This window comes from Electrona antarctica, assembly GCF_951216825.1.
Source record: "Electrona antarctica genome assembly, chromosome: 14".
NCBI classification, from domain to species: Eukaryota; Metazoa; Chordata; class Actinopteri; order Myctophiformes; family Myctophidae; genus Electrona; species Electrona antarctica.
In genome coordinates this window covers 46,296,282-46,312,743 of record NC_136795.1, presented here as the reverse complement: position 1 = coordinate 46,312,743, position 16,462 = coordinate 46,296,282, and the positions used below count along the sequence as shown (strand labels likewise).

At 43.1% G+C, this 16,462-nt stretch overlaps 1 protein-coding gene across 1 annotated transcript; it reads left to right on the top strand.

Annotated features, from left to right (window-relative positions):
* Positions 1–4,267: 4,267 nt before the first annotated feature.
* On the top strand, positions 4,268–14,879 carry LOC306937253 (dynein regulatory complex subunit 3-like; the record flags this gene model as incomplete). The annotated part of the gene is made up of 9 exons (XM_079520920.1): positions 4,268–4,504; positions 5,358–5,477; positions 7,022–7,087; positions 8,396–8,563; positions 9,757–9,888; positions 10,054–10,173; positions 10,913–11,026; positions 12,699–12,830; positions 14,739–14,879. The coding sequence occupies 9 exons, from the start codon at positions 4,268–4,270 to the stop codon at positions 14,865–14,867; spliced, it is 1,218 nt and encodes a 405-aa protein (XP_079377046.1). The 3' UTR covers positions 14,868–14,879.
* Positions 14,880–16,462: the final 1,583 nt, after the last annotated feature.

The window sequence follows — 16,462 nt, the reverse complement described above, 5'->3', positions numbered from 1 at the left end:
TTGCATATCCCCTTCATTTGCATACCAAGACCCTTCATTTGCATATCCCCTTCATTTGCATACCACGCCCTTTCATTTGCATAAACTAATCCCACAAAGTAGCCGAAACACGCCCTTCATTTGCATACTACTCCCCTTCATTTGCATACCACACTCCTTCATTTGCATATCCCCTTCATTTGCATACCACGCCCTTCATTTGCATAAACTAATCCCACAAAGTAGCCGAAACACGCCCTTCATTTGCATACTACTCCCCTTCATTTGCATACCACACCCCTTCATTTGCATATCCCCTTCATTTGCATACCAAGACCCTTCATTTGCATATCCCCTTCATTTGCATACCACGCCCTTTCATTTGCATAAGCCAATCCCACAAAGTAGCCGAAACTACGGCCACAAAGGAGGCGGGACGCCGCCCACTAATTCACATAGGCCACGCCCACAAAGCAGGTGGGACGCCGCCCATTAATTTGCATAGGCCACGCCCACAAAGCGGACGGGACGACGGCCATCAATAAGCATAAACGACGCCCATGCAATTTGCATAGACCACGCCCACAAAGCAGGCGGAGTTACATAGCGAGTAGGCGTGGCCTAAGACAATGAGAGGTGTGGCCTAACATTACGAGAGGCAGAGTCATTAACGAGAGGGGGTGGAGTTTGTAAGGTGGAGTTTGTAACCAATGTGAGGTGTGTGTGTAGTAGTAGTAGAAGTAGAAGTAATACATACGAGATGATGCCTGATCTTCTGACATCCATATTTGGTTGACTGGATGGCGTTGTCCTCACCTGGAGAGAAATGCCCCCGGAAATATGATTATTTATTTATTTATTTATTTATTCATTCATTCATTCATTCATTCATTCATTCATTCATTCATTCATTCATTCATTCATTCATTCCCTCCCCCCGGAAATAAATAAATAAACAATGCTAATCATCCATCCATGTGTGACAATTGTTTGACACACGTCATGTCATGTCATGTCATGTCATGTCATGTCATGTCATGTCATGTCATGTCATGTCTATAGCAAGAGGTGGAGGGGGGGGGGGGCGCCAAAGCATATTTTAGACTGATTCAGTATTGACCATATTAAGCCAGGTCTCACGGCAGACAGCACTAATATAATAAACAAACGTGAACGGAGCACTGCTGCCAACATAATACACGCATAATGTGGCCATACTGGCATACTCACCATAGCCTGGTCAAGGTTTCCCCCAGGTGGACGTGTCATTTCCAACTATTGCCAGCACATGGAAACTAGGGGCTACTGATATATACTATTCTCTGCCTATCGGGACGTAACTCGGACGGCGCTGAGTCGGGTCTTAAATACATTTCAATTGTACATTTAGGTAAAGTGTGATTTATTTGGATTTATTCTTATTATTGTGAAAGATGTCCCCCAAATGTAAATTATTAATTTATTATTATTATTTTAATTATTATAAATGTGCAAAAAATATATATATAATTTATTTTACATGATTTCCTCTGATAAGTCCTAGTAGTAGTAAAGTAGTAGTAAGGTTGAAATCGTTTTTTTGCAAGTAGAAATTAATCCGGGTTTTACAGGGTTAGTCATTCATTCATTCATTCATTCCCCCCGGAAATAAATAAATAAACACGGCTAATCATCCATCCATGTGTGACAATTGTTTGACACACATCATGTCATGTCATGTCTATCTATAGCAAGAGGTGGAATTTACGTCAGATCTTCTACACAAAGCAAAACAAAAGGGAGCAGTGCACCACCCTGTGGCACCAACTGGCACTGCTGACTGTTACAAATTGACAGTGGATTATCTTGGATTATGTCCGCCAACATACATTCCAATAGTACATTTACTTGACCAAAAGGTAAAGACTGATTTATTTTGATTTATTTATTCTGGATCCTTAGTCCTTGGTCCGAGGTCACGAATCTTGACTCGAACCAGCGTCCTCTGGCAGGCACCGTAGGAAGCTGCCCAAACCACTGAGCCATCGTGGAATACTCTTAACCATGGATTTGGGGTAATTTTATCTTTTGGGTTTTTTGGAAGGGAAGACAAAAATAAATAAAGTCTATTTTACCAATGCAAAGGGTGAAATATTGTCATAATGTACGTTGTGTTTGTTTTGGAAAGGAAAAAGTGTTGTAATGTACTTTTTAGTGACGTTAGGGTAGAGTTTGTTTTAACAGTACAGGACTCTCTCTCTCTCACACACACACCAGAGACTGGCAGCTGATTGGCTCATTCAGGGTTGCCAGGTTGGTGGCTGTCAGGTTGTCTAATGCCTGCTGCATTGTGTGTGTGTGTGTGTGTGTGTGTGTGTGTGTGTGTGTGTGTGTGTGTGTGTGTGTGTGTGTGTGTGTGTGTGTGTGTGTGTGTGTGTGTGTGTGTGTGTGTGAGTGAACCAGCTACACTGGCATTTAAACACATTCATATTGTAACTGTTGCCCCTATAGGTGATATAGTTTGCTTTATCCAGCTTTGCTCCTAATCCAGACAACAGTCTTGTCAAAACTTGACTATTGTAATTCGCTCCTTACTGGCCTACCGGCATGTGCACTTAAGCCTCTCCAAATGATCCAAAATGCCGCAGCTCGTCTGGTCTTCAACCAGCCAAAATTCTCACATGTCTCCCCCCTGCTCCACTCCCTGCACTGGCTCCCAGTCGCTGCCCGCACAGAATACAAAACTCTGATGCTGGCATTCAAAGCAACCAAAGGTATGGCTCCCCCATATCTTGCAAGCATGATTGAACCCTACAAACCCTCCCGCGCACTCAGATCAGCCAACGCAGGAAAGCTGGAAGTACCCTCACTAAAAACGCCGGGCCAACGCTCCACACGTCCCAAACTCTTCTCCCTTCTGCCCCCAAAACTGTGGAATGCACTCCCCGTTGCAGTCAGAACTGCGGCATCACTCCCAATCTTCCGCCGTAGTCTGAAGACCCACCTTTTCAGACTCCATCATGGCCCATAGCACTTATCCTACCCCCTTAGATAGCACTTTTTAGACTTAGATAGCATTTGAAACAGACTTATAGCATGTCATGTAGACAGCACAATAATTGCATTGTATATAGTCATAGCACATCATAGTAGCCTACATATGTATAGCATAGTATAGTATATATGCATAGTTAATATGTATAGTGTCATTATATAGATATGTTCTAGTTACGTTCTTAGCTTACGCATGTTTCTTGATAAATGCATTTTATATTATGACATAAATGTAAAGTGCTATAATAAAATAGCAATTTCATTCAGGGGCACTGTGGATGAAAACATTATTTACAAGGGTCAGGGACATGCCCTGATGAGCAAAACTTGCTTGACAATTCAAGCAAGTTCTATGTTATATGGCAACCATCTTTAGATCACCTTGCGCAAATCTCACATTGAACCTATACTCAGTATTTAGCCTTCTACTCTTCATTATCGTACTTTATTACATGGCTTGGTTGAATGCTTGATTCTGATTGGTCAATCGCTTAATTCAGCGGTGAATTATGTGTCGATAATGACCGCTCCGCTGTATAACAGACCGCTGCCTAATCAAACCCTCTGAGCACCAGCTGCGCCCCGCTTGATTTACTGCTGTTTCCAACATGACAGCCATGTAAACACACACACACTAGTGACACACAATGTCATTTACAGCTAAACATTGCTCTTAAAAATGTTTTTGAAAACATTTGAGCGAGAAATAGACGAAGCAGGACCCGAAAATGGATTCTATTTGATCAACTCACTTCCTTGTTTTCCGACAGTGCTGCAGCCCTGCAGCGCGAACTTACGGAATACTTTTTTTGTTGTGTTTTGGGTAAATGTATTAATTTATGTTAGTTAGCCATGTAATAAGCGGGATAATATCTGGCTAGGTGGTCATTGTCGGGATATAATTCACCTTCAGGGAGTGTAACCACCGAGGACTCCCTGTCGGTGAATTATCTCCCGACAATGACCACCTAGCCAGATATTATCCCTTACCTAGCAGTGTAACATATTGGAATGTATAATGACACGTTCTGAATGAATTAATGCCCTATTGTTGTTTTTTCTCTTTCTTTTCTTGTTTTGTTTTTGTCTTATTTGTAATCCTTTTTTGTCTGTCTCTGTTTGAAAAACGTAATAAACATATTAAAACTGAGAATGGCTTGGCTCCTACATGTGAATCTATTGAATAGATCCACATTGGAGCCAAGCGGATTCCTTTTCCTCTTTTATTGTTTTATTTTATTTTTACAGTATCACAATGCACGTTACGTATGCTCTGAAGATAGTGCCACAGCTGGTTTCACAAGACGCATATCCTACCGTGACCATGTTTCCTCTCCCCATGAAGGTGGTCTACCTCAGAAGATTCAAGGACCTGCACTGTGTCAATCTAGCTGGAAACCCCGTCTGTAAAGATGAAGACTACAAATCCTTCGTCGCTGCATACATGCCAAACCTGGCCTACTTGGACTACAGGCTCCTGGATGAGCACGCCGTAAGCCGGTGGTTCCCAAACGTTTTCCTGTCAAGGACCCCCAAATTGACACTATATTAGTCCGTGGACCCCCCATTTAAAAGGATATGCCCTAGGGACCCTCCATAAGAGAAGATTGTTACGGCTCTAGCAGAGACTCTCAACCCGTTTAATTTCAAGGACCACCCAGTTTGACATGCATTAGGCTACGCACCCCCATTTCATGGCATTTCTATCTCTGCATGGGACCCACAATTTATATTGTAAAAACAATGTTAACAATGTTAATGGACCCTAACGGGTCCCTTTGGTTCCATTTGTACACTCTCTGAGTTACAGACCCATAATCGTCCATTTGGTTCCAAACTATCATTTAGCTGGAACTCTCTCAGGTCATCCTGAGGGTCCCCACTTTGGGAACCACTGCTGTAAGCAACTGTAGTATTGTGCTTGAACGCATACAGGAAGAGTGGGCACCTAAATTCACCCTTCCACGTCTTGTTTATGCCCAAACAGTGGTACAATCATAGAGATGGATATTGTGTTTGCGAACGCAGTGATTGCAAACGCAGTGAGCACTAACTATAGAAGCTGGCCTAAACTGTCTGTGTGTGTGTGTCTGTCTGTGTGTCACGCTGTAACACCACCGGCCCGCCACCAGAGGGCGCAGCTGTATCACACACAAAACACACACACACACACACACACACACACACACACACACACACAAAAACTTAAAAAAAATAACTTAAAAAAACTTAACTTAAAAGAAAATCTTAAAAAATAACACACGTTCGCTTCCCGCGTTCACGCGTCTTACTTGTATATACATACATCCTATAGTGTGCATGATGTGTGTGTGTCCTCCATGCAGAAAGAGCAGGCGCTGGCCAAGCATCAGGATGCTGTTGAGAAGACCGAACACGACGAGCTGCAGGTCAGAAAGGCTGTTGAGGACAGACTGAGCCAGGAGGATGCGCTCCAGCTGCACAGGGTATACTGGAAACAAGCACACAACAAAATAATAAGGCTCTCTTACAGCCTGGGCACACTTCTTGAACTTCCATGCGCGGCCAAAGGAAGCTGTCTTTTCAGCCGATTCACCCGTTATCACTGTATTAAATATACGAAATCAACCGGTATCAGGACGTTGGAATACGGCCATATGGGCATACTAGACATTGTGGTGTTTGGCTGTATTCCCCCGGACTGCACGCATGCAGGGTGGTGCAGACATAGCCTGGTCAAGGACTCCCCCTGCTGAACGTGTCATTTCCAACTCTATTGTCGGTGCATGGAAACTAGGGGCTACTATTCTCTGCCTATCGGGACGTAACTCGGACGGCGCTGAGTCGGGTCTGGTGGCCGTCGCAACGCTCGGCACGGCGACTCGCTCGGCTAGCGCCTCGCTCGGCGGTGCCTCACGTGGCTCAAGGCCACCAGACACGGCGCGCCTCCGTCATTGACATCAGTGACACAAAAAGCAAACGCTCCCATAGTTTCTCTTCCGGATTTCCCAGTATGTTGATTATTGATTGATTAAGGTGCTGATTACGATACGAACATTTTCTTGATTATCGGGTGATAACAGTTGAATGGGGTGATCTTTTGCGTCATTTCCGGGTTTTTAGACAGCTGGTGGATGGAAATGAAGCTCCACCCACGCGGCAGAATGGCGCTGGGGGGCAAGCTTTTCCCGGGAATCTGGCCGACGCGGCAACCTGCCGCGTGGGTGGAGCTTCTTTTCCATCCACCAGCTGTCCGTGCATGGAATCTTAGGTGTGCCCAGACCCTTACATGAACTAAGGATTTCACAGCGTACACGCCCAGGGTTGCATCTATAGGCGGTCTTCAACTGAACACCCAGTCTGTGTGCCGATGTTTCCCTGAGCAAAACACACAGTAAAGAAGTAATAGTTCCAGCAGCAAATCTTTCTACTTTTCTATACTTTAAAAAAAAGCAACTATAGAACGTCGCAGTCCCGCCCCCTACCAGGGCCCAGGAAATGATTCTCCGTTCATTTTCCTCATAGACATTTCAAAAAGTATTTATTTAAAGACCTTTTAAGCCTCGTACAAAGCCAACTCTAGTCGTGACAAATCATGACAACAAACATTTTTTTTCGGGCCGAACAAATAATTAGAAAGAATAAGAAAACGGCAGGTTACACTTTTTTTGTTGTTTTTCTTCTTTGTAATTATTTGTTTGGTCCAAAATGTTTGTTGTCATGATTTGTCACAACTCGAGTTGGGTTTGTACGACTTTAAATAAATACGTTTTGAAATGTCTATGGGAAAAATGCATTGGGAATTATTTCCTGGGCCTGGCGTCGTCATGAAAGGGGGCGGGACTGCGACGCTCTATATACTCCAGTAGCCTACTTTAACTCAAGTACAAATTTGACATGTGTAACCTTTCCCTTGTAGTTGAATAATAATTGACCAGGAGTATGCATTGACTCAACTGTACTGCCGTTGAGTTTAATCCACCACTGACTTGAGTGTTCATTTTCTTTCTATTGTTGTTGTTTGTGTCAGGAAGCCTTCGTGGAGTTCCTGAACGGCTCCCATCTGTACGACGGCATGTTCACAGACGACCCACAAGCACAGAAACTCAGCTACCTGTCTGGAATAGATCTGTTTCAAACATATCCTTTGTTTCATTCTGTCTGGCATAGACCATCTGTTTCAAACATATCCTTTGTGTCATTCTGTCTGGAATAGACCATCTGTTTCAAACATATCCTTTGTTTTATTCTGTCTGGAATAGACCATCTGTTTCAAACATATCCTTTGTGTCATTCTGTCTGGAATAGACCGTCTGTTTCAAACATATCCTTTGTGTCATTCTGTCTGGAATAGACCATCTGTTTCAAACATATCCTTTGTTTTATTCTGTCTGGAATAGACCGTCTGCTTCAAACATATCCTTTGTTTTATTCTGTCTGGAATAGACCGTCTGCTTCTTTGTTTTCTTAACTCTATACATGTATACGTTTGTGGTTTGTCTTTCGAAGGATGCTTTTAACCTCTGAAGCCTTTATATAAACATATAAAGTTAAATTTGTGGCAACACAAGTTGTTCATGAGATGATGTATAGTAGTAGTAGTAAGTAGCCTTGCCGAGCCATGAGGCCCATAGGGCAGGAGCCTATCTCCTGTTTCTGTAGCCATGAGGCCTATAGGGCAGGAGCCTATCTCCTGTTTCTGTAGCCATGAGGCCTATAGGGCAGGAGCCTATCTCCTGTTTCTGTAGCCATGAGGCCTATAGGGCAGGAGCCTATCTCCTGTTTCTGTAGCCATGAGGCCTATAGGGCAGGAGCCTATCTCCTGTTTCTGTAGCCATGAGGCCTATAGGGCAGGAGCCTATCTCCTGTTTCTGTAGCCATGAGGCCTATAGGGCAGGAGCCTATCTCCTGTTTCTGTAGCCATGAGGCCTATAGGGCAGGAGCCTATCTCCTGTTTCTGTTGATGTACAAGTACACCCCCTGGACATGACGCTAGTATGTCGCAGGGACTTAACCCCCAATCCAACCCTTGATGCTGAGTGTCAAGCAGGGAGGCACTGGGTCCCATTTTTAGAGTCTTTGGTATGACAACCCTGACCTCCCAGTGTCAGGGCAGACACTCTAACCACAAGGCTACTGAGATGGTGAGATGATGTATGATGACGTATAATGATAAGAGCGCCCCCTCACTTCACACGGGTGTGATTCTTTAATGCACAAAAATAGAGATGCCAGGTTTGAACGTGTGGTTAATTAGATTGTTAGATTATGAACCACTATTGTGCCTATTGTTGTGGACTGGTTGTTGATAATGGTTGTTGATAATGCATTTATTTTTCCTAATAAATGCCAAAGTCAGAAGCATGGTTAATTATTTCCTTAACGGTGCCGTTATACATTTAAGCACCAGCTGGGGGAGCTGTGTGTTCAGGTGTTTGAGATGGGCCTGGCTCAGCGGCAGCAGAGAGAGGCCGAGGTGCAGCTCTTCTTCGCCGGTTTGAAAGAGGCAGTGGCAGAGAACCAGCAGATGGCTGCTCAGCTGGTCGCACAGTTTGAGAAGCGCCGGAGAAAGGTGAGCTGAAGACTCGTATCATGTTCCTACCAGTGTTGTTTTCGTCGACTAAAACTAAGACGGAAAATGTTCGTCGACTATACCTTTTTTCACTGGCGAAAACTAAATGGAAACTAAATGAAAACTAACCTACGGTGACTAAAACTAAGACTAAATATACTGACAATTTTGTCAACAAATACAAACTCCAGTATAAGTCTTTTACACGGTTGCATGTTGAAAATAGCAGATCTACAAGCTCACAACGCGTCGCAGCAAGTGTAAAATCTGTCATTACGACGGCATGTGGCCCGCCAAAACACATTTTAGTCGACTAAATCAACTGTAGATTTAGTCGACTAAAATCTTATGATATTTAGTCGACTAAAACTAGACTAACACTAAAACATTCCAGGTGACCAAAATGTGACTAAAACTAAATGAAAACTATTGAAGAGACTATGACTAAAACTAAAATCAAAATTCTCTGATTCCAACTCCGATGTTGCAGATTTCCCCCCTGAACCCCCCTGGGGTTTAAGAGGTTAGGCATGTAACGATTCAATCAAATCACGATACGATTCGTATCACGATATGAGGTTCACGATACGATATTTTAAACAAAAAATATTTTCCAGAAAAATTACAGTTTTTTTAATTTTATATAATGTATCTTCCCCCCTGAGCTTTTTTCACATTTTTTATTTAACTACATTGCAAAATAAGTAGCATTACTTTTGACAGTGCAGAAACATAATTGCCTTCCTTGATGAGCATCAACGACCATCATCACCTGGGCACAGTCACAGACACACACAGCTCCCCTCTACAGTGCTCTACTACTGAAAGTGACTCTCATTTCTCTCCAAAAGCACTTGAATATGATGGAATATGACTAAAGCTCACATTTCACATCACACACTAGCCCCCCTCTTTTTTTTTGGAAAATCAATATTTTTATTTCAATTAATCGATTCATATCATCGGGATTAATATCGATATATATCGATATACGATATATCGTTACATGCCAACAAACTAGTCTCTCGCGAGATTTGAGAGGAGTCATGAAGCCTCTTTGCTTCTCCCCCCAGGTCGGGGAGAAGCAAACCACGCCTACTATATTTAGGAGACCATTTTGTAGGCTTTGTGTACCATGTAGTGGCTCCAATGAAGTCGGCCCATCTTCATACATAGACCATCTTTGGTTCCAGTGGATGCAGGAGCTGCAGGAAGTGACAGACGCTCACGTCCAGGAAGTCACCATCATGCAGTGTCATGACGACATCACACAGTTCCGCGACGCCGTCATGACCCTGGAGATGCACCTGGTGGACCAGCTGGAGGTGTGTGTGTGTGTGTGTGTGTGTGTGTGTGTGTGTGTGTGTGTGTGTGTGTGTGTGTGTGTGTGTGCGCGCACATGGGTACTATTACAGATTCATTCTTTCGTTCGTTCGTTCGTTCGTTCATTCATTCATTCATTCATTCATTCATTCGTTCGTTCGTTCCAGGACCTCATCAAAGACTTTGAGAGGAACATCTCTAACATGGTCGGCAGCTTCACTGAAACCGCTCAAGGAATATATCCTTTGTATTTGTCAACTTCACAGCCTGCAGCCTTAATGTCTAATGTTTACATTTATATATGAACATTGCACCATATAGTGTCGTTTGATTGGCTCGGCAGCAGATTTGAACTGTAAACACGTGTTTGCCGATCCAATCAAACGGACCGGTATGCACATGCTTAAAGTTGAGTGGCAAATCGAGTGGCAAAGTGAGTTTAACCCATTTTGGGCGGGAACCCTTTTGGTGTTTTAAACATTATGTTATAATTTAGCTATTGAAACATAGCAGATCTACAAGCAAACTTGTAGGTCTGCTATTTTTGAAAAATCGTGAAAATATTTATTTCAGAAAACTGGGGGATTTTTTTAAAATTTTGAGGTCAGGTCAAAATGGGTTAATGCAATCAGATAGGACTTTTCTGTTTGGATGTACAGGTATGGGCTGTCAAGGCCAGAAAGTAGTTTTTTTGCCACTCAGTAGGCCAGGTACGATGCAAGGTATATGGAAAGGAGGTAAGGTCATCGACGTCATTTTCGCTATCATGCAATTCCAGACCAGAGTAGACGGCAGATTCGTGGCACCACATGGCAGCCAAACTACACCCGGAAGTTCGGTGGAATGCATTGGAGTCAGTGAGAGCCCAGTGACCATGCAGCGCATGAACAAACACTATTTCTGAATGACTGAGACCTTTTGTACAGTCATTTTTGTAACGCATTATTGTCTGCTGTGTTGCTTTTCGATGTGTACACTGTGTAATTTTATAGAGGTATTCTTTGACCTCGCCGTACCTTCGCCCAGTGCCGTGACCTCGAGAACAACCACCATAAGGAGGTCACGGAGGTCGCCGTGGCGACCCTGGAGAAGGTCGCCAAGAACACACTGACGGAGGAGCTTCCTGATGAAGTCAGAATGGTCAGTGTGATGTCATCACATGATACATACTTATCTCATCTTCTGACCCATAGTCCAGGCTCTGAGGGAGATATGCGGCTATTCCTTTATGGACTGGTTGAGACTCTCTGGACCCCTAATTTGCATATGTCCAAGCTATGTGAAAATCAGTTAAATTTGTTTTTTTAAGATATGTTTTGCCTTTATTGATCGATTTACAGTAGTTTGACAGGAAAGGGGGAGAGAGATGGAGGGGAAGACACGCAGCAAAGGCCGTCGGGCTCGGGACTCGAACCAGCGACACCATGTCAGGCCGGCTTACCAGCCTAGGTGCCTGGACCGCTTGGCCAGCCCAGGCCATACCTTAACTTTCTGACACTTTTGGCAACATGTCGTGGTGTCTATTTTATGTTATGTTTTTAAGCATTAGAAACACACAATAATGCTTAGATGTATGATTAAATCTATCTACAGCACTTACATTTGGTCCCATTTCTAACACTCTCAGCGTAGCAGACCAGTGGGTTCTGGGGTCCCGGGACCTCCAGACAGTGGTGTGCACAGATAGACACTAGGGGGTGCTAGAACACCCCTGCCCTTTTGGCAATGTGCCCTTTTGAAAACAAAAACAAAAAAAACTTTATTTTTATTTTTTTTGTACAGTGTACACTGTACAGTATGTGGACCATGGTGACATTGATCAATTCTTGATAAAAAGCTAATATATTATTTAGTCCCCATAATCTATAAATCTCACACTATTTAGGCAACCGGCTGGTTCCACGCGCTGCACAAGGTGCCCTTTTTTTCCTTGCGCACCTGCCCCTCTAAATGTCTGTGCACGCCACTGCCTCCAGAGGTCCTTGGTGGGGTTCCAGGGGCGCCCCAGCTAAATGTGTTAATACAGTATCACAATCATCATAACCACTTTATAATGATACGCTGGCTATTCAGAAAGGGCAGATCTACAAGCTGACGGTGCATACGTACATTTCAACAGTGGTGGAAAGTAACTAAGTACTTTTACTTAAGTACTGTACTTAAGTACAGTTTTGAGGTATTTGTGCTTTACTTGAGTATTTCCAATTTCCAGTACTTTTACTTCTACTCTACTATCTCAGAGCCAAAATTTGTACTTTTACTTCACTACAATTATTTGAAAACTTTAGTTACTAGTTACTTTTGGAGATTTAAATTTTGATTAGAAAACATACATTAACCACTTCAACCCTATTCATTTCGGCCATTTGAAAATAGCCGATCTACAAGCTCACAATGCGACGCATTGTGAGCTTGTTGATCTGCTATTTTCAATAGATTTTGTACACATTTTGAACTTGTGAAATGGCACATTCTGCACAATGAGTACTTTTACTTGTAGTACTTTAAGTACATTTTGATGCCGATACTTTTGTACTTTTACTCAAGTACATTTTCAATTCCGTACTTTTACTTGTAACAAAGTAGTTCTAAATTGCAGTATTGGTACTTTTACTTAAGTAAAACAATAATTGATAATTGTTGTTCATTGCAGCTGTTTGTGAGCAAAGACACCCTGACCAACACGGCGTCCGCCTCTCATTGCAGCTGTTTGTGAGCAAAGACACCCTGACCAACACGGTGTCCGCCTCTCATTGCAGCTGTTTGTGAGCAAAGACACCCTGACCAACACGGTGTCCGCCTCTCATTGCAGCTGTTTGTGAGCAAAGACACCCTGACCAACACGGCGTCCGCCTCTAACGAGAAGCACCTGCTGCACATCAACAACCGAGAGGATGAGCTGGTGACGCGCGTCAACGCCTGGATGGCAGAGCTCATGAGACGGGTAGGAAGAGAAGACCCCCCCCCCCTCCTCACCTTTAGGGCTGCTGCATGGACCGTATTGACCATTTGCAGACCGCGGCCATCTTCCCATCAGATTTTGGAAGCACTCGTTTTCAGTGAAGCAACGTCCTGCTGCCTCCTGCATTATGTGCAAATTCAAAACAGGTGCTACGCAGGGCAGTTGAGTGATATCTAACGAGCACTTCCAAACTGCAACACTTCACTGCAGGATTCATTTCCTGGGCCATGGTAGGGGGCGGGACTGCGACGCTCTATAGTGGATTTTTGAGTGGTGCAACCACTCCAAGGGACAGCAATGTCCGTGTAAACCGTGTGTTAATGTGTGTTGTTAACCGTGTGTTAATGTGTGTGACTATGAGTACCAGTAGGGGCAAAAGTGGCGCTGTTGTTCCAGAAACAGAGAGAGAGAGAGAGAGAGATAGTGCTGCACTGTTGCCTGCTAATGAGAGAGAGTTGACTATTGTTGATAAAAAATCACACCCGTGTGAACTGAGTGGTGCCACTAATAACGATAGAGATTGATTATAAGCTTTTTTGAGATCACTCTGACGTGATGTCGGTGATGTCAGTGACGTCACATACTAACCATAGCAACCATGCTCACCCGTACAGGCACAAACACACACACGGGTACTAACAAAGCCAGTTGTTGGAGTGGTTTGCACCACTCAAAAAACCAGGGAAAGACAACACTTATGCCATATGATGATATTAAGATAATGTCCAAAATCCCAGACGATATCTGTCACATATCAATATGATATTGATCTATTGCCCAGCGGCCCTGCAGGTCTCATATCCCAGAGGTGAGTGACAGCCACAGTCACAACACCAGAAGGAGTGCCTACGACGATATGGTGGCACCCGAATTTAGCACAAACATGGAAACATATTCATTCTACTAGCTACTTACCACCATATTGGGGAATTCCGCTAGGAATGTCCTGTCATCATCAAAGGATGTGAACAGTGAACCACTGGGCTTCTTTCAAAACTTGCCTTTGAGAAAGCATCATAACACCACAAGTGGAGTTGGATACTAAATCCAATAAGAAATGAGAGATCATACACACTGCCACCGTTTCCCCCTTTCCTCCTCTGTAAATATAGCTATTTGTGTATTTGTTGATGACACATATTAATGTGTTCATGTTCACATTTTTGACTAAAACAAAATAAATAAACAAACATCACATGGATGCACCTGGGACGTATGCTCAGTGATGTATCCCCATGGCTGCACCTGGGACGTATGCTCAGTGATGTATCCCAAGGTCATCGGGGGTTTCGGGTCTCGCGAACATCATACCCCTCACTCAGGTGACCCAGCCGGGGTGATCAAAGTCCCAACTTATACGTCCCAGTATAGCTACCCACAATCAGCCCCATTGCACCAGACACTTAATTCATTATTATTATTGCGAACACAGTGAGCACTAACTATAGAAGATGGCCTAAACTGTCTGTCTGTCTGTCTGTCTGTCTGTCTGTCTGTCTGTCTGTCTGTCTGTCTGTCTGTCTGTCCTGTCTGTCTCTGTGTGTCTCTGTGTGTCACGCTGTAACACCACCGGCCCGCCACCAGAGGGCGCAGCTGTATCACACACAAAAAACACACAAAAACTTAACTTAAAAAAACTAAACTTAAAAAAAAACGTAAAGAAAAAACACGCACGCACACATACACACACACACTAAAAAATAACTTTAAAAAAAAACGTAACTTAAAAAATCTTAAAAAAGTAAGTAATTTATTCTAATTGTTGTTATTGCAATTTACGAGCTGCGTTCGCGTGTCTTACTTGTACTAATAAAGTATTGGATCGATCAATGTCTCTATGCTTTTAGAATAGATTTATCACTGGTTTCTTTATCGTCTCTTTAATTCCAGATCCAGGAGGAGGAAGTGAAGAGGAACAGACTGCGGATCTCAGAGATCAACAGCTACATTAAATATGCGAAGGATCGGCTCCACAGCGTGGCCAGTGACAGTCTGGAGGCAGAGTACCTTGGATATTAAAGATGGAGTGCCACAATGTTTGTATTTTTCCAGTTTTTCATGTGTCTATGAGGTGACAGTACTTCATTAGATACCCTGGGGTTGTTTTTATGTGCAATGGTGTATTAACTTTGTATTTAGGGTTTCTTCCTGGAGGCTGAACCCTTGACAGTCAAACAGGCCAATGAAATAAACAGTAATATAGTGACATCACACTATCAGCCCCTCCCCTAACCCCTCCCCCTTTATCATACAGCTACAGCTGTGGGTGCGGCTTCAGTTCAGGTGGATCACCACCCACCAGGCAAACCAGGCATACTTAATGAACTGGTGGGCGTGCCCACATAAAAACAACATTTTAACAAATACTGTACACTTTAAAAAAAAAAATATACCTCCTTATATAACAATAAGGCCTGATGATCATGTTTTAGGGTGGAAAAAAATCACGGCACTCCATCTTTAACCATCTGAACCCATACCTTGGATCCTATTTAGACCTGAGGCCGAGGCCGACATATATGGAATCCACACGACTCATGATTGAAATCAGCTGTGGCAACTGAGAACTTTAATGCATGCTTATACCACTCTTCACTGAACATGGATCTTTCTTACTTATCATGGTTACTTACATGGTCTTTCTTACTTATCTTAACCCATTACGACCTGGGAATGATTCTACAAATGCCTTCTAAATCATGACAGTTTTCTGAAAAACCCATGTTTCTATGTCAGTCGTTCTCAAACGTTTTCATGTCAAGGACAAGGTTATATATGTATTTGGCCCGCCGACCCGCATCTGAAAATGTTGTTCCCAGGGACGGCCCCCCAGAAGCAAAGATTTGAGTTTAAACGTTTGAGTTAAAAATAGCAGATCTACAAGCTCATAGCGCGGCACTCGGTGCCGCGCTATGAGCTTGTAGATCTGCTATTTTTCAATAGCCAAGGTATAACATAATGCTTAAAACACCAAAAGGGGGTCCCGCCCTAAATGCTGAACCCTATAGAGTGTCGCAGGCCCGCCCCCTACCAGGGCCCAGGAAATGATTCTCCGTTAATTTTCCTCATAGACTTTTCAAAAGGTATTTATTTAAAGACCTTTTAAGCGTCGTACAAAGCCAACTCTTGTCGTGACAAATCATGACAACAAACACAATTCTTCGGGCCGAACAAATAATTAGAAAGAAGAAGAAAACGGCAGGTTACAACACTTTTTTTGTTGTTTTTCTTCTTTGTAATTATTTGTTTGGTCCAAAATATTGTGTTTGTTGTCATGATTTGTCACGACAAGAGTTGGCTTTGTACGACGCTTATAAGGTCTTTAAATAAATACGTTTTGAAATGTCTATGAGGAAAAATGCATTGGGAATTATTTCCTGGGCCTGGCATAGTCATGAAAGGGGGCGGGACTGCGACGCTCTATAGCCGTGGTCTGGGGACAACATTTATAAAGAATATATAAGTAATCTTTACAACAATACTATAACGCTTGTGAACTAGAGTAAAATTCTGCTTACACTAACTAATATTTAGATTTATAGTTAATATTTATAACAATGTCATAAAGTTTGTGAACTAGTAGTGACACTGCGCTTACATTCAAGTGCCAGCAG